General features: G+C 34.7%; 1 protein-coding gene across 3 annotated transcripts in view; it reads left to right on the top strand.

Moving 5' to 3' along the window:
• The window catches only part of WDR7 (WD repeat domain 7), a 281,883-nt gene that overhangs the window by 21,434 nt on the left and 243,130 nt on the right, over window positions 1–17,319 (top strand). For 2 of the 3 annotated variants that reach the window (XM_006913696.3, XM_015590832.2), the window contains exons 4-13: window positions 1,286–1,392; window positions 2,948–3,026; window positions 6,152–6,326; window positions 7,289–7,365; window positions 8,206–8,325; window positions 11,616–11,761; window positions 12,112–12,214; window positions 14,209–14,350; window positions 14,937–15,185; window positions 15,924–16,144. In XM_006913696.3, coding sequence (XP_006913758.1) covers window positions 1,286–1,392; window positions 2,948–3,026; window positions 6,152–6,326; window positions 7,289–7,365; window positions 8,206–8,325; window positions 11,616–11,761; window positions 12,112–12,214; window positions 14,209–14,350; window positions 14,937–15,185; window positions 15,924–16,144 — 1,419 coding nt within the window. The remainder of the gene's footprint in view (window positions 1–1,285; window positions 1,393–2,947; window positions 3,027–6,151; window positions 6,327–7,288; window positions 7,366–8,205; window positions 8,326–11,615; window positions 11,762–12,111; window positions 12,215–14,208; window positions 14,351–14,936; window positions 15,186–15,923; window positions 16,145–17,319) is intronic. The other variant, XM_015590833.2, reaches the window with a different exon arrangement.

Below are 17,319 nucleotides of genomic sequence, written 5' to 3' on the forward strand. Positions count from 1 at the left end.
TACCTCCAATTCCAGTATAACATCGCAGGGTTTATTCTTTCCTCTTTTTCCATATTTTTAGCCTTCCCTCTCTGACAGCTCTCCCTGGGAGTGCTTCTGTGAAGGGGAACAGAGAGTGAGTGGTAGCTGGCGTGGAACGTAGTGGCAGGAAGGTTGACTTTTTAAGAGGTGGGACTGGAAGTGTGGGAAAACTTTCTAGGCCTATTCTAACCGTAAACAATGATTGAATTTGTCTCTGATTATAGTTGTAAAAGATGACTAAGATATTTGAGTTGGAAAATCTCTTCAGTTGTCACATACCAGAACTAGAGAACAATCTCAATACCTTTCCCATGCAATATTTGATTTTGAACAATCTAGTTTTCCTAATAAATTTGGGTAAAATTAGGATAAAATTCCTAATAAACTTGCAAAAAGATGCCATGAAGGTACAAAGGAGCTTTAAAGGTATTAGTCATATTGTTGTTTTTTTTTTTTAAACTGGGTATTGAGTATGTGGCTATTTAATGCGTTCTTTATATCTTATACATGTAAGTATTATTTGTATATATTAAATATTTAAGGGAGCAGGGGTGGGTGAGATTCCTTGTTCTCATTGAAATAAAAAGCAGTCATATCAAAAAAGATTTAATTAAGAAATACGCCTTGAAATAACCTAAGGCCATCAGGTAACCTGAAGTAATAACATGCCATTTGGTACAAAGTAGATAAATTTGGGAGCTGATTTCTAGGCTGCTTTAGAATAGTGGGTATTCTGTGTAGCTGTGTGACTTGGGGCTGTCATTTCTGTAAGGCACTGTGTCACTGAATCATTAGTCGTGAAGATTATTCTTCATTCCTGATAGTTTAACATTGGTATCAGCATTTGGGAGTATACCCGTCCTCTTACTTATATTTAGAGATGGTAGTCTGGAGACTCTGTGCTTTTGGGTCGATGAAGTTATTATTGAAAAAATAAGTGAGGTTAAATTATTCTATGTACTAATTCACATTCTTAACCTGAGTTCTCAGTATACTGTAGCTTAGTGCTTAAGACTGCCCTCATTTGAATCTTGGCTTCATCACTCTATGATATTGGACAAGTAATGTCACCGCTCAGAGTTCCAATTTTGACCTTAAACTACTTGGTAGGGTGATAGTGAGCGCTAACTAGTGTTTCATTGCTCTTACTTTTCGATGTTCTGAGCAATTCTTCTCAAATCCATATCTGTAAATTTATATTGAGTATTTAACAGGAGTCCTAAAAAATATTGGTTTTTAAAAGTTGGTACTTATTTGTGTCTAGGTTAATCCTCGAGCACTGTTATTTGGTCATACAGCTTCAATCACCTGTTTATCTAAAGCTTGTGCTTCTAGTGACAAACAATATATAGTGAGTGCATCTGAAAGTGGGTAAGTATTTTCTTTTTCACTTTTTTGCATTTATTGCAAATAGTACCAGTATATTAATAAGTAGAGATTTCTTTCTTTTGGAATATCTCTTCATTAAATGCTTCAATTGTCTAAGCTTAAAGATATTTGAGATATGGTTTTAAAAATGTGAATTTTATCTTTAGTAATGATTTTTATAATACTTTACTTTGATTGTAATTTATGACTATATCTTTGCCTTGCTTTTGAGAAACTCAGAATACCATAAAAGTTAAAGCTTAATTAATCCCCATGGCATTGTTGAGTTGGCAGACAATTTTGAGAGTTTTAAAAAACCTGTTGATGCTAGGCTAGCATAAATTTGGAAGATAAAGCCATGTAAAAGTTTGTACAGTTATATTGATGGATGTTAATACACTAGTGTAACTACATATATTCCCGAGCCTCAGAATACAGCTTGATTTTGGAGAGATAGGTCATTGGACAGTAGTTGTAGGATCTAGAGTGTGAGAAAGTTTTAAAACTTTTTTGGTGCTTAGAAAATTGTCTGTTCGCGTGATAAGAGAGTTGGGAAAATGGAAGAGAATTATTTAAGAGGTTGTCCCCTCCACCCTCCTTTTATTTTTTGAATTAGAAAAGAACTTTATATAACTGGAACAAGAAGAGGCAGTGTCAGGAAAAAATATAGTACCCTTTCGTCAATTAAAGGATAAGTCACATTAGAATACAGAATCTAAATAGATTGAGCATTTTTTGAAAAGTTGTTTCATAGCATGTGAGATACAGGAAAAGGCATTTCAAAGAAAACCCTAATATCAGGGTCACTGCATTTTGCTAATGTTGTTTTCTGTTAAATAAATCTTAAGTTTTTTTCTTTAAAAGACAGGGCATATTGACCTTTCTGATTTTGAATATTGCATCTTAGTTTGGAGTAAAAGCTTTTTTGTTTGTATGTGCTCAGTACAATTTCTGCAATAAATACAGAATCAAAAACTAGAACATTATATTTAATTTGAAAAAGTTTAGAATTCAGTTAACTTTAACTTTATTTATTTATTTTTGCAGTGCTAAATTTTCTAGTTATGTTCATAACCAGTGGAAAAATCTCAGTGATTTAAATTAAAAGTTTATTTCTTGTCTTTGTCACTCATCCCTCATATATCTATCACTTGGGGCTCTGTTCTGCTTTGTTATTCTCCTAACTCTGAGGTTAAAGGTAAGAGAGCAGCCACTGTCTGAAGTAGCCAGTATCTGGCACAGAGGCAGAGGAGGAAGACAGTTCTGGAGGGCCTCGCATCAGTGCTGGTCAGAACTGCTCACAAGACTGCACCAGCCAAAGGGGAGCCAGGAGATGCTCAGAAGGAACTGATCTAGGTGGGGGTGGGCAGGTCACAGAGGACGTTGGGATAGTGAGTGGGGAGGACCAGAATTTTTGATGAACAGCAAAAATGACTATATACTACTTAAAAAAAAAAAAACACAGTTTTAATGGAATATTACTTTTAAACCGCTGTGACAGAGTTGAACAGTGCTTTAAGAAATCTGATTTAAAGTTAGCTGTTATTTTGTTTTATAGAGAAATGTGCCTCTGGGATGTGAGTGATGGCAGATGTATTGAATTTACAAAATTAGCCTGCACACATACTGGCATACAGGTGAGTATTTCTATAACTGTCCAAGCCAGCACAATTTTTATAGATATACAATTTTAAAATGTTTTTTAAACATTGAGCTATATTTTTATGTGAAAAAAATGGGTGGAGATGACAAGACTGGAATTAGAGTGGTAAAAGTCTTCCTCAAAGATGATATGGTGGAGGAGTGTAATAAAGTAGAGAAGAAAGACTTAAGGGAAGCCGATTGCTACTGCTATTTCTGCTCTTTCTGGCTGTCCTGGTCACCCAGGGGAGAGCCTCTTTACTGGCTGGGTTAGGTAAGTCCTCTACCTCCAAAATAATGGAATTCTCTCTTTCTCAAGCCTTTATGGTTCCACTCATGACTGACACCAATCGACCCACTCTACAGATCATATCCTTTTTATTGCTTGTGTAGTTGGTCCTTGGGTACATCCATCTGACTTTCCAACTCTGTAGAAGAAATAATTGTTTTGTATGCCTGGCTTACACAGGGATTTACATGGGAATTTATAGTTCCTGACTTGCGTTCCTAGTATTCCATTTTATACTTTCACACTTGTCAGGTTCTTTGTGCTTCAATTTACTAATCATTTACTGTGTTGAGTGTTGGGAATATTACAAGCGTATAGAAAACATGATTTTTGTTCTCAATGGGGAAAGAGGGAGAAGAGAAGAGAACTCACATTTATTGAGTAAGTATTGTATAGGCATTTCTTGTATGTTGGTTCATTTAGTCCTTCCCACAGCTCTAAGAATTAAATAGGAGTATAGCATTTTACATACAAGGAAGCTGAGACCTGGAATGATTAAATGACTTTGCCTCAATCTCGCAGTGAGTCATTCCTGGTGCCAGGATCTCAAATCAGGTTTAACTGACTCTAGGGACTGTGCTCTTTCTATTATGTCATTCTACCTTCCTTTAAAACAAACAAATGCAATCCTTTGATACAGGGGAAAAAACCTCTGCCAACACAAATTAGCAAAGCAGTGGAAAAATGTTTTGGGGGAGGTGGTGAATAGCATGATAAAGGTCTTTGTGATGATTCCTTGCCCTGGCAAAGGCTTTTGAAAAATTGCTTTTTAATGCTATTAGGGTGTATGCTTTATGCGTGTGTGTGTTTTATTTTATTTTTATGTTTAAAAACGTTTTTATTTTTCAGTTAGAGTTGACGTTCAGTATTTTAGAATGTATGCTTTTTATTTAAAGGGCATATATTTTTTTCATCATATGAAGAATTATCAAGGTTTATGGAGAGAGTAAAAAAATGATGTACAGTTATTGACTTTGTGGATAATTTAATTGAAAAATTATATATAAATGTCTTGAACTCATTGGATATTTTGACTGTTGCATAATTTTATGATTTAAAATCTTTTGGTTTACATTTTAGGAAAAAATATTCAGCATATTTCCAATGTCTGCTGTTTATCAGATCCTTCTGGGTTTAAATTGGCAGCCATCTCTAAGCAGAAGATGCCTTTTGGCAGATTTATTAGTGTGTGACAATTGTTTCCTGTGTGATCCTCACCCTCTCAGGTCCAGAAGCAAGTTGTTTTTTTATACTAAGAAATGATAAACCTTGGTGACACTGGTACTTACTGAAATCACAAGGAAATGCCACCGTATTAAATTGTCCTGTGGGGGCATCTCTTTTTAATATTTGGAAAACTTGTTTCTCCATTTCAGATACTTTTCTTTGCCAGTATTAGTGTCTAGGAAGCCAAATGTTAGTGTTCAAAGCATTGTTTGGGAGTGTAACCGGAAAGCAAAGGGTGGGGGGCTTTTGGTCAGGTAGGCTGCTAGAATACCCTGCCCTCAGGAGGCAGCTCTCCTCTGGTGGCTGCAGTGCCCCTGCCTCTCCTGGCTGGTGTTGGATGAACACGGGCAAAGTTTGCTTCTCTACCCATGCTTTCCTCCCTGACACATCCTCCCCTTATATGGGTCATGGTTACCAGTGGTCACAGTGAGTGCCTGGTGGGCCCTGGGACGTCTAGGTTGTGTGTCATGTTTTTTTAAATCAAACTTCAGAGGTCTAGAGCGCCCCCTGTGGTAGTCTGCATTTTATTAGACCCTCTCTTCCAGTTTTAGTAATGCTGCCTTGCACTTAATATGCTCCTTGATCAATGTTTATGTTATAATCCTTCTTATACAAGGTACTCTGAAGTTGAGAGAAATTGTATTCCTTCACATACAACGTTGAGCTCTGAGTACAGGGCTAATGAGTGTGGGAGCAGATTGGACTTGGGTTTCTTAGTTATTTCCCCAGTTGTGGAGTGGTTACATGCTATATCTAGCTGGCCCTCATGTGATTCATATAAGGTCCAATCTTTGGGAAGTAGTAGTCTGGGTTTTAGATGTCTTCACCTTTTAGAAATCCTCTAGGAGAATCATTCTACTAAGAGAGTCACTATTTTTGAGGCTAAGGGAAGACAGGTCCTTTGATGAGTTTTTGGTCTTGTTTTGATAGCTACTCTTCCTCTGCTCTTTGATTGATGGAAACCCGTCTTATTCTTTTGAATTATTCTTGGCATGAGTAACCTGTAGATTGTGATTGTATTGGTTCTTCCCTTATTTTTCTTATACAATGTATAAATGTGACTGTGGGAGTGGTTAATACAATTGTCTCATACTATGGTCTGAAATAATGCACTTAATCAAAATTTACTTCTGATTATAATATGTTTGAACAGCAATTGTTCTAAATTTTACTTGATTATAACTAGTAATTATAATCCTATACCCACCTGGTCTCATCATCTAAAATTCATATTATTTTTGTGACCCACCCGAGCTTCCCTTTTACTTTGATTTGTGAAGCTGATTTTATTCAAGTGTTTCATTAAATCATTCAACAGTTCTGTGTTTGATGCTGCAGGATGAAAAAAAATTATCATGAATTCTCCAAAGTAGTTCAAAGGGGGAGAAGGATAAGATGTTAGAGAAAGAATAATTTTTGTTAGATATTTTAAAATATTAATGTAACCTGATGTGTGTGTATGCGTATACAGAGACATATAATATGTATCATCTAGTATATATCTGGAAATATTACTGAAGAAATTGAGCATTATAAGAATCTTGGTGAATGCATGTGAATCAGTATCTAAAGTAAAGAAGCACATTAAAATCTTTTTCCTTTTAGTTCTACCAGTTCTCTGTTGGAAATCAGAGAGAAGGAAGGCTTTTATGCCATGGTCATTATCCAGAAATCCTTGTTGTGGATGCCACCAGCCTTGAAGTGTTATACTCCTTAGTATCAAAGATATCTCCAGACTGGATTAGCTCCATGAGTATTATTCGGTCCCACCGGACACAAGGTCAGTGTGTGGTGCCCTTTAGGCATTCAGCACCATGACTTAATAGTTAGTTTACTGTAGAGTTCCATAATGCATTATGTATTAATATATTTGGTTACTTTTTTTTTTTAATTTAAGAAGGAACTAATAATTTATGGCCCGTCTCTACCTTCATAAAGGAACCTTTGATTGAATTAAGATTTGCAGTGATAATTATCTCCATTCCAGATCACTAGCTTTTGCAGTCTTAGAGTGCGGGGTGATTTTCTGAAGTGGGGAAGAATATCTTAGCCCCGTGAAGGTATGGTGGGAGGAACCGTAGTTTCACCTGTGTATTTCGTGGGCCTGGTTTGTCACTTGTTGAGGCATAGGAAGCATTGCCATTTTATATGGAGATAAGAAAAGGAAGGGGATTATACATAGTTAAGTTTAATGAAAGTTCCTGGTAAGTTTGACTGCTCCCTTACCTAAAGCTTATGAATTTAGGTTTTATATTATGTTTTGTTCACTTGATCACAATCTATGGAGGGTGTAATGTACAATAAAATGTCTAGAAGGCAGGCAAGGTAGGTAAAAAAAAAGTGCTTTGAAGAAGTAAAGTGAATGTGCTTATTCATGATAAATAATTAAAAGTTATAAATTTTGAAGAATAAAAGTTCTTTAATATAGTGATCAAGAACATTTGAAATTATTAAAAATTTATGGATTAGAAATAAAAAAAATAATTCAAGAAGTTAGAAACAAATTTTTGCCTTGTTGGAAAAGTTTTTTGTTCAAATTTTTCGTTATCTATTATGTTTTAAAATATGGTTTCTGTTATTTCATGAAATTCAGAATTATGTTTTATGACGATTGTAAAACATGCTATTATTTAATTTCATTACAGTAAGTCATGTCCCGTGTTACTATTATAACCATGTTACTGCTTAGAAATAAAGTGTATTCTATTTGTAACCTTGGCTTCTTGTTCCTTCTTGGCTCAGAGGACACGGTGGTAGCACTCTCTGTGACAGGCATCTTGAAGGTGTGGATTGTCACCTCTGAAATAAGTGGCATGCAGGTGAGACAAAGGAGACTGGAAATGATCGCTTTGTTTTTCTTCTTATGGAGTCCTAAATTTTAGCAACAATATGCACCTTCTCTTTTTTTTAAAGGGGAAGGAAAAAGCTATTCTTTTTTGATAGTCTTATTGATGTAGTACAGATCTTCTAGAATGCTGTCTCAGTAAGTGAGTTAATTTTTTCACTTGATAGGAGACATCTGCTTTATCAAGGACAGAAACAGGGAAACATATTGCACAGGATAAGAAATAGAGGAACATATAGAAGAGGTGGGATTTTCCTCAACTGCTTCTAAGTTAAAAGTTAGGAGGTAGTTTTCTTGAGGGAAAAAAATAAACCATCACAAAAAGTATATAAAGCCAATTTAGGCCTCTCTCACTGTTCTTTGGACTTGAATTCCTTGTTATTTTTTAATGATAAAGGCAGATCGATTTTCCGACAATATTGATGCTAGTCTCTTCAGCTAGGGAATTTTTAAACACTGAATTGGAGAAACTAGAGGAATTGATTAGCTTTTTTTTTTTAAACTTTAAAAGCATATATATATAGCTACAAAAATTAGGATCGACTCAAACTTTTATCATTGGTTATTGTCGGAATGATGATATTGATTCCTGTTAGTATTTTAATCTTGAGTAGCTTTGAAGCAAATATGTCTTGCCCAGATGTTTTTATAGTATATATTTGCTGTTTTTTCCTGCCTTGGTTCTCACATGAGGGGCTAAAATGATGAACATATCATAACATGCCTTTATTTTATTTTGTTTTCTTTATCATCATCTGATAATTTTAATTGACAACGAAACCATTCCTAATTTTACAAATTTTTCTCTTTTCAGGATACTGAGCCAATATTTGAGGAGGAATCCAAACCAATTTATTGTCAGAATTGCCAAAGCATCTCTTTTTGTGCATTCACACAGAGGTCGCTTTTGGTTGTGTGCTCTAAATATTGGAGGGTAAGATAATTTACATAAGTAAGAAATTGTATTTTTACCCTTTGAGATGTTGGTGCAAGAATATTTTAACCATTTCGAATTCCTATGTGATTTTGATATCATATTTTGAGGTGTTGTGATTTGGCCATATATATTTGTCTGTTTTGTTTGTTTGTTTACAGAATGATTTAGGTAATGATTACTTTGTTGATCTTAATTCCCGCCATTTGCTACTGTTTTAGTCATTATCTTGTCAGTATGACATAATCAGTGGTAGTGAGTTTTCTGCAGGTTAACATGTCTTAGTAGGTTCCTGTTATTCCCAACTGCCATTCTCTTCTGACCTCTTAGAGTCAGGCAGGCCCTCATTCATCACTGCAGATCTGATGATGGAAGGAGTATATCACCTCCACATTGCCAGATGGTAATATTTTTATAATAGCAAAAGAGCCCGCATGTTTTGACTATTTGTGCCTAGCATATTTTTTAGAGGTTTCCATGTATTATTTTTTGTAATCCCTACTACTCAGAGAGGAGGCATATTAGTTATCTAATCCCGCCTAGCAAATTACTTCACAACACAAATGTACTGCCGCCCATCTGTGAGTCAGGAATCAGGCATCGCTTAGCTAGGTACCCGGCTCAGGTTTTTTCACAGGCTGCAATTATGGTGTCAGCTGGGACTACGATCTCATTTTAAGGCTCACCTCACTTCCAAGTTTACTTACTTGGTGCTTAGCAGTCCTGAGGTCCTCCTGCCTGTTGGCTGGAGCCTCTAGTTCCTCTCCAGTTGGGCCTCTCTGTAGGGCAGCTTACAGCATGGTCTCTGTCTTCCTTCAGAGTGAGCAAGCAAGAGAAGGTGTAGCCAAGACCCACCTAAGCTTGGAACTGAGTTCTTATCACTTCTGTCACAATCAGTTGTCTAGGAACAGTCTCAAAAGCCAGTCTACACTCGGAAGAGGATTATACAAGGATGTGGATACCAGGAGTCGGCGTCAGTGAGGCAATTTGTGAGGCTGTCTGTAGTAGGAATTGTTACTTTCCCCATTTTGCAGACAAGGCAGCTGAGGCATAGGGAGGATAAATAGCTTGACTAAGATTATACAGGTGGTTGTGGAGTTGCTGGATTACAACTCAGGTAGTCTGACTGCAGCAGCTGCTCTCATCACTACCATTTGATAGTTATTTACTGCCTCAAAGGGGATGGGTTATGTAGTAAAAGGACTGACGAGGGCAGCAGTACCTTATCCTTATCCATGTCTTGGATCCTGTTTTGGAAGGCAGCTCTGCTCTTCACTATACCACCAACGCACACCCACTGCTACTATTTTGGAATGAGATTAGACAGGAAGAGCTAGCAGCTGCTTAGAGTAAGCGATATGGGTCCTTCATCTTAAAATTCAAAACCCATGCAAATAGTAACAAAAAACAGAGAGCAAGAGGATACAGTGAAATGTATAAACTTTTTTCCCCTGATACTTCCCTTGCCCTCTCCAGAGGCAGTACCTAATACCAGTTTCTTTTGTGTTCATTGTAAGCATTTTATAATCATGTGAGAAGAGCATTTTCTTAAATGCATACATGAGAGTGATAAGGCAGTCCACAGAGTGAGAGAAGATAGTTAGAATATACACGTATGGTGACGGACTCATCTATTATTTATATGAAAAAAACAACAACTATAAATCAAGATGAAAAAATCAAGATGAAAAAATGCAGACAATTCAATAGGAAAATGAGCAAAAACATTTCATAGAAGAGGAAAGCCGGGTGGCCAATAAATGTATAGAAAGGTGCTCAGCTTCATTAATCATCAGAGAAGTGCATCTTAAACAACACTAAGATAGTACGGCAACCCACCAAGAATGACTTCTTCATATATTTATCACCATAAAGAAGTTTTCAATTTTAGTATGGTTAAATTATCACCTTTTATTGTATGGTCTCCAAAACAGTTAGCGACATGTTCTAAAGAGCTCACCCCAAGCTAAGATTTATTTTTAAAATCTTTTTTAGTTTTTCCTTATGTTTGCATGATTTTTATCTTATATGTCTTTGAATCTTTAATCTGGAATTATTTGTATAAATTGTGAAATGTAAATCCAATTTTACTTTTATTCCAAGTGAATCCCCCACCCCCAATTCCTGATGCCATTTGTCGAATAATTCATTTTTCTTTTGTTTTGCTTGAATTTGTTTCTGGATTTGATTGATCTGTCCATTCATACACTGGTACTGTATTTTCTTTAGCTTTATAATGTGTTTTAATAGATAATAAGGTGGAAGGTCTGATCTCCCTTTATATTTTTTCTTGGACTTTTTTTCTTGGACTATTCGTGTAGTGCTAATGTTGGATACTGATAAATACGATAGCAAATCATGGTGAATTTAGCTAGGATTTGTTCTAATTTCAAGACTTTGTACAAGCAACTTCATTGGTTTTTCTTTAAAGAAAAGTAAAATAAAAGCTCTGGGCTATTGAATTAATTACTCATTCCTCCTGGGGAATTTTCTACCAATATAGAATATATTTTTTATCAGATATTGAAAGCAGAAAATTTCTGCTAGGAGTTATAAGACCAGGGTTTTACTCCTAGTACTGTCACTGACTGGGCACTTGAACTTAAGCAAGAGATGTAACCCTTTTTTGTGTCAGTTGCCTGTCTATAAAGTAAGGTGGCAATACCTGCACGGCAATACATGCAGTGACTCTAAGGGTCACAGGAAATGATTGTAAAGGCATTTTGTAAGGCCCCAGAAGGTCAATAGCCTGTGTCACTGATGAAATTATAGGGACTTTTATATGTGAGAATTATTAAATAGTAAAACTGAGTCTATTAACTGCCTATTTACAGTGGTTTAGAACATTGATGAAATAAGGTAATTTCTCTGTTAAGGAGATATTCCAATGTCAAAGTTTATTGTTAGAAATGTTAATAGACATGGAAATGAAACCAGAGTCATAACCATGCGTTCTAGAGGTTGGCTCCCTGTTGCTTGCCTTTCTTTGACAGAGCATGCCCCCTTCTAGACAAGAAGGGTTAAGGATTCCTGTCCCAGTGCAGCGGAGCGGCCCTCCGCACTGTCAGGGTCTGCTGCCTGACCACACCGCTGGGACCCTGCTTGTTTCCCTATCCAGGGTGGCCATGCCCTGGGGCTTGCTGACAAAATGTCTTTACCTGATGTAGCGAATGTGAAAGGCCTGAGTTTGTTAACTGTATTTCTAGAAGTTTTTTTTATAGTTGAAATGTGCTATATCTTATTTAAATGGCACCAACATGACTAGACTGTGAATTTCTTGTCCCTTATAGGTATTCGATGCTGGAGACTATTCCCTGTTGTGTTCAGGTCCCAGTGAAAATGGACAGACGTGGACCGGAGGTGACTTTGTGTCAGCAGATAAAGTCATCATTTGGACTGAAAATGGGCAAAGTTATATTTACAAACTACCTGCCAGGTATTCAATAAATAATAAGTTAGGACTTTAATCAAAAGCAAAAGATTCCAAATTTGTAGTATAACTTGAAAGTATGAAAATGTATGTAGTGTAAATATTTAATTTATGTAAAAAAAAACTCTCAGAACTTCTTGTTAGATATGTAATCTAGTTTAACTTCTAAGTAGAAAAATTAGATGGATTTTTATTTGAAATAGGATATTTTAATGGCATTCATTATTTAATTTAATGCTAAATTAAATTAACTATAAATAAAAAATCCATTTTTTGTTCGTGTCAAAAAACCTCACATGGCATGACAAAATATTTAATGTCAGTATTTTAATTGAATGTGTTTTTCTTATTTTCAGTTGCCTTCCAGCTAGCGATTCATTCCGCAGTGATGTGGGGAAAGCTGTTGAGAATTTAATTCCTCCTGTACAGCATAGCCTCTTGGATCGAACAGATAAAGAGGTAGAATTTTTCGGGTATCATTTATAATTGAAAGTTACACTGAAAAATTTTCACAACTATGTTTTTTGGTATCTTTTGGTAGCTAATCATTTGAAAAGTTCAATATAATTCAAGGCACTTCGTTAGACATGGTAAAACAGTCTGACACAGTCAGTTGTAAGCATAATTTTAAAATATGCGTATCTTAAACATATATGCCTGTAAAGTCGCATTCATCATTCTCAGACTACAAATGATCTAACGTTGATAACATAGTAGAAATGACTTTTTGATAAAGTTCATATTGATAGTGTAAACTTTTTTTACACGATCATGCTATTATAAACAGTGACAGATGTAATGCCCTTTTATAAGGACAAAGCTAATCATGTAATAATGCTCACTAATAATAGTTCAATACTTGAACGAGGCGTTGCAGTAGCTCCCAAAAATCGTGTAGTGATTTAAATTATTAGACTTCAGAAATGAAGAATAAAAGAAATTTTTCTGTATAAGTTCAAAGTTTATTATGATTTCTTAAAACCTGGTTAGTATCAATTTAAAGTTGAAATGTAACAGCACTGAGTACTGGATTGTCAACTCTGTATTCTTTGAGCAGTAAGAAAGAAGCTTTGGTTTTGGAATAAAGTTTCCTTTACTTGTGCTCTGGGTTTCCACAGCTTTAACATTCTGAACATTTTGCTCCATCTTTATGTGGAGGGATGGTGAGGGGAGGGGAACTGTTTTTCACCATGAATGTTTTGCATATACAGATTTATACACGTATGTACAATGAAGATCCTCTATAACCTGTCTTTTATTCTCCTAACTTAAACTCCTACTTTACCACTCTCCAACCAGTAAAACTAAGGGATACTGACTTTATAAAAAATATACCCAAAACAAATCAAATACATATCACTGTTTCTTTAAATATCACCTCCCCTATACATTTTAAATTAAAATAAATTATTATGTGGTGTGAGATACTCATATGTTAAAATACAAACTATTGGTTATTCCAGCTGCTGTAGCAACTTCTTGTCCAGCATGTTGTTTATCTATTAGAACTTTTAGACATTTTCAGTAAAATAATTGATTATATTTAATATACAGTTCTCATAGGCCAATGCTTTTTAAGAAAACAGCTAATACCAAACTTAGTAATTAGATTGGTTGATAACTATAATTGTCAAACTGAAGTCAATTTATTACTGTTTTTCAGGATAAGATTTTATGTTTTAATAATCAAGTATCTTTGAAAAAATATTCTAAAATTTAATTTTAGGATGCCACTGCTGTTTAAAATTTTCAAGTACGTGATCTCACTGAAGGCACAAAGTCTTAAGTAGAAAAATAATTTGTTTTAAAAATAAAAATATATAGAAGACCCTAATGAATGGTTTTTGCTCCTAGTAGTTTATAGCTCACAGATCAGGCTAGGTCAAATTGACTATGTAAATGTGACTAAGCAAAATGTTATATTATTACTCATTTAAAAAAAAATTTTTTTTTTTAAAGATGAAAGTCCTCCAGTTGCACGAGCTTGGTAGTTTAATTTTGCTGCTGTTCCTAGTGACCAGTCAGGAGCGGGCAAAAGTCTAGAATTAGCCATTTTTCCCTTTTTGACCTTTTAAGTGGAGATCTTTCTTTTTTGTAGAGAGTGATATATCTTTGTATTAATTATGTAATAACAGTAAATTAAATTCATTATTGTAAGTAATCAGTTTTTATAAAACAGCAAAAAATATACTAATTCTGTAAAAAGAGTATAAATATAATTTTCATTTCTTTGAATGCTTGTGATATAATGGATTTGAATATTACTTGACATGTACATTAACACTACAGAATTATATTAAAATATTGCTGAATACTCATGCTATCAACTCTTTTTTTTTTTTTACTCTAGTATTGAAGCAAAGTATTTAACATCCTTATTTGTAAAAATGTTAATGGGTGAACTATTTTGATTAAAAAGATAGCTAAAGATATTTGAACAATTTTTTTTTCAGTTGTTAATTTGCCCTCCTGTTACTCGGTTCTTCTATGGATGCAGAGAATACTTCCATAAACTATTAATTCAGGGAGATTCTTCTGGAAGATTGAATATTTGGAACATTTCAGACACACCCGATAAACAGGAAGGTAAAGAAGGTAATAATACTCAACTTTTTCTGTCTGACTTATTTGGACAGAAAAAGTTAAGAACAATAGGATTTTACTCATATGTGGGATATAAAACTGAAAGCAACAAATGAACAAGACAAACAAACAAGCAAACAAAAACATATAGACACAGACAACAGTTTAAATGGTTACCAGAGAGAAAGAGGGAAGGGGGAAGTAGATAAGGGTGAAGGGGATCAAATATATGGTGACAGGAGATTTGACTTTGGGTGGGGAACACACAGAGCAATGTACAGATGATGTATTCATCGTACACTTAAAACCTGTATTATTTTATTAACCAATGTCGCCCCAATAAATTTAATAAAAAAGGGGGTAATAGTAAATCATGTGCAACCATTTCTTAATTCTTTTAATTTAACAACCTAAATACTAACCACTGAATAACAAATTCAAAATGTGCATATGTCATTTTCTTCTTCTAATTATGGTTGGTAATAGTTATTATTCTTTGGTATATTACTGAATCAACCATAAACATGCTTATTTTAATATTTTTAATTTTTTAATGTGCACAAATATTTTTCTTTTGTACAAAATAAAACCTCCACAGGGTTGGAAATGACAACTTCTGTTAGTTTGCAAGAGGCATTTGATAAGCTGAATCCTTGTCCCGCTGGAATTATCGATCAGCTGAGTGTGATCCCCAGTAGTAATGAACCTCTTAAAGTAACTGCGAGTGTGTACATACCAGCACATGGACGACTTGTCTGTGGCCGTGAGGACGGTAGCATCATCATTGTGCCTGCCACGCAGACAGCCATAGTTCAGCTGCTTCAGGGGGAACACATGCTCCGAAGAGGTATACTGAAGACCTACCAGTTTCTAAAGTGTTTTGAGAACTCTGTAACCTTGATACTGACAATGTTGGCACTCTCTTTTTTTAACAAACGCAGTGAATCAGTATAGTTGTTAGCATGCTATGTAGCTGGTAGAATTTAGTGTGCAGATAATAAAACAGTGCCTATTCTGAGAATAAATGCCATTAATGACTGTGAATAGAGAAGTATCCGATTTTATCTCTTTGATATGTTAAAAGTTCCATTTATTATTATCATCTCTATTGGCTTACTAAATAATCAACATATTGTCAATAATACTGATAATCTTTTAAAAGTGTTGTTCAGTGGAAATAGATATACGTAACAACATGTAATTTCTAATAGCCACATTAAAAAAGTAAAAATGAAGCAGGTAAAATTAATTTTAACATTATATCTTATTTAATCCAATATAGCAAAACTGTTTTTATCCCACTGAAACATTTAGCATTATTATTTTTTGTACTAAGTCTTTGAAATCTCATGTGTATCTGACATTTACAGTACATATGCATCTGGACTAACCACATTTCAAATGCTCAGTGGTCTCACGTGGCTGGTAGCTACTGTATTGGACAGAGCAGCTCTAGAATGTAAAGTTAGAAGCCTTTTCTAAGATAAAATTTGTAGCAATTTTGACGATTCATGTTTACTTTTATTTGTTGAAACTTTGTAAGACTTTAATTTTCCCATTTTTAAATCCAAAACCTCATTCACAGGTTGGCCACCTCACAGAACACTTCGTGGTCATCGGAACAAAGTCACATGTTTGCTATATCCTCATCAGGTCTCAGCTCGTTATGATCAAAGATATCTGATATCTGGAGGTGTGGATTTTTCGGTCATAATTTGGGACATATTTTCTGGAGAAATGAAACATATCTTCTGTGTACATGGTGGCGAGATCACTCAACTTCTAGTTCCACCTGAAAACTGTAGTGTAAGTTGATGAAAAAAGATTATTTCGCTGTTGTAGAGCTTAGTTATGTTGCTGTCGGGCTTAATATAAGTGGAGTCTAGAGTAACTTAAAGAGAAGGTGACAAACGAATTAACAAAATTTTTTTAATTTTAAAACTAATGGTAACATAAAATGTAGGCAAAGTTATGATTATTTAGTACTGGGCACATAGAAATAATACATGCACACAGTGTTTTTTCTTGTTATTAGTCCCTAAATAGCATGGCTTGTCCTTGAAATATAGTGGCAGTTTAGAATCTGTTTATTGAATGAAGTTTCAATTTTCTGTTGTAAAATAATTTAAATATCCCATAGACATTCTATAGTCTCATTATGTTCAGGTCCATCTAAGCAAAATGAGAGGGAATGTATACTTAGGTAGAGGCAAAATACTTATCAGTACTCATAAATATAATTTGTTTAAATGGTTATTGGGACAAGGGAAAGGATAAGTCACTGATAATGATTTTGGAAAATTTTGTACATACTTTTGTGAAAGTAGATTGCTTTCTTAGTGCTGTGTGTGTCAGTTAGTTTATGATGTCAGATAAAAAGCCCAGTAATTTCAGAAATATGAGATTTTAGGAGGGCCTGGACTGGTAAGTAACAGACCCAAAATTTCTTCTAGTGTTTATTGATTATGAACTTCTTCACATGATTAGCCACCTTTGTGTGTCACATATGTATGCACACACACACATACACAGACACACTATCTTCTTGCATACCTATTTCATGCTTATAATCCATTCAGTTATGATCTTTCTGAAATGAAAAAATTTGTATGGGATGCAGTATTCACAAGGTGTCTTATTCCAAAACCCAAGAAATTTTCCTTGGCCTTCCTGCTTACTTAATCTTCCTGATAATGTCTTTTATCTGCCATGTTCTGCCAGTGCTAGATTTTGTTTGATTTGATATCGGTGGCTTCGTAAGAAGTCTTAGTACCAATGTCTCTCTTTTTTTCTGCCAGATTTGAAAATTCAGGTTTTTAATCATTCTCAGCCTTCCTTTTTATTCTTGTTCTTTCCATTCCTTCCAATTTGGTCATTAGTTTATCTTTGCCACTGAAAAATTGCTGTGTATTTATTTGAATAACAAATTTTTTGTCAGACTTTAGTGAAATAGATAATATCTTTCACTATAAGTTATAGAA

Source organism: Pteropus alecto, unplaced genomic scaffold, assembly GCF_000325575.1.
Source record: "Pteropus alecto unplaced genomic scaffold, ASM32557v1 scaffold14, whole genome shotgun sequence".
Taxonomy (NCBI): Eukaryota; Metazoa; Chordata; class Mammalia; order Chiroptera; family Pteropodidae; genus Pteropus; species Pteropus alecto.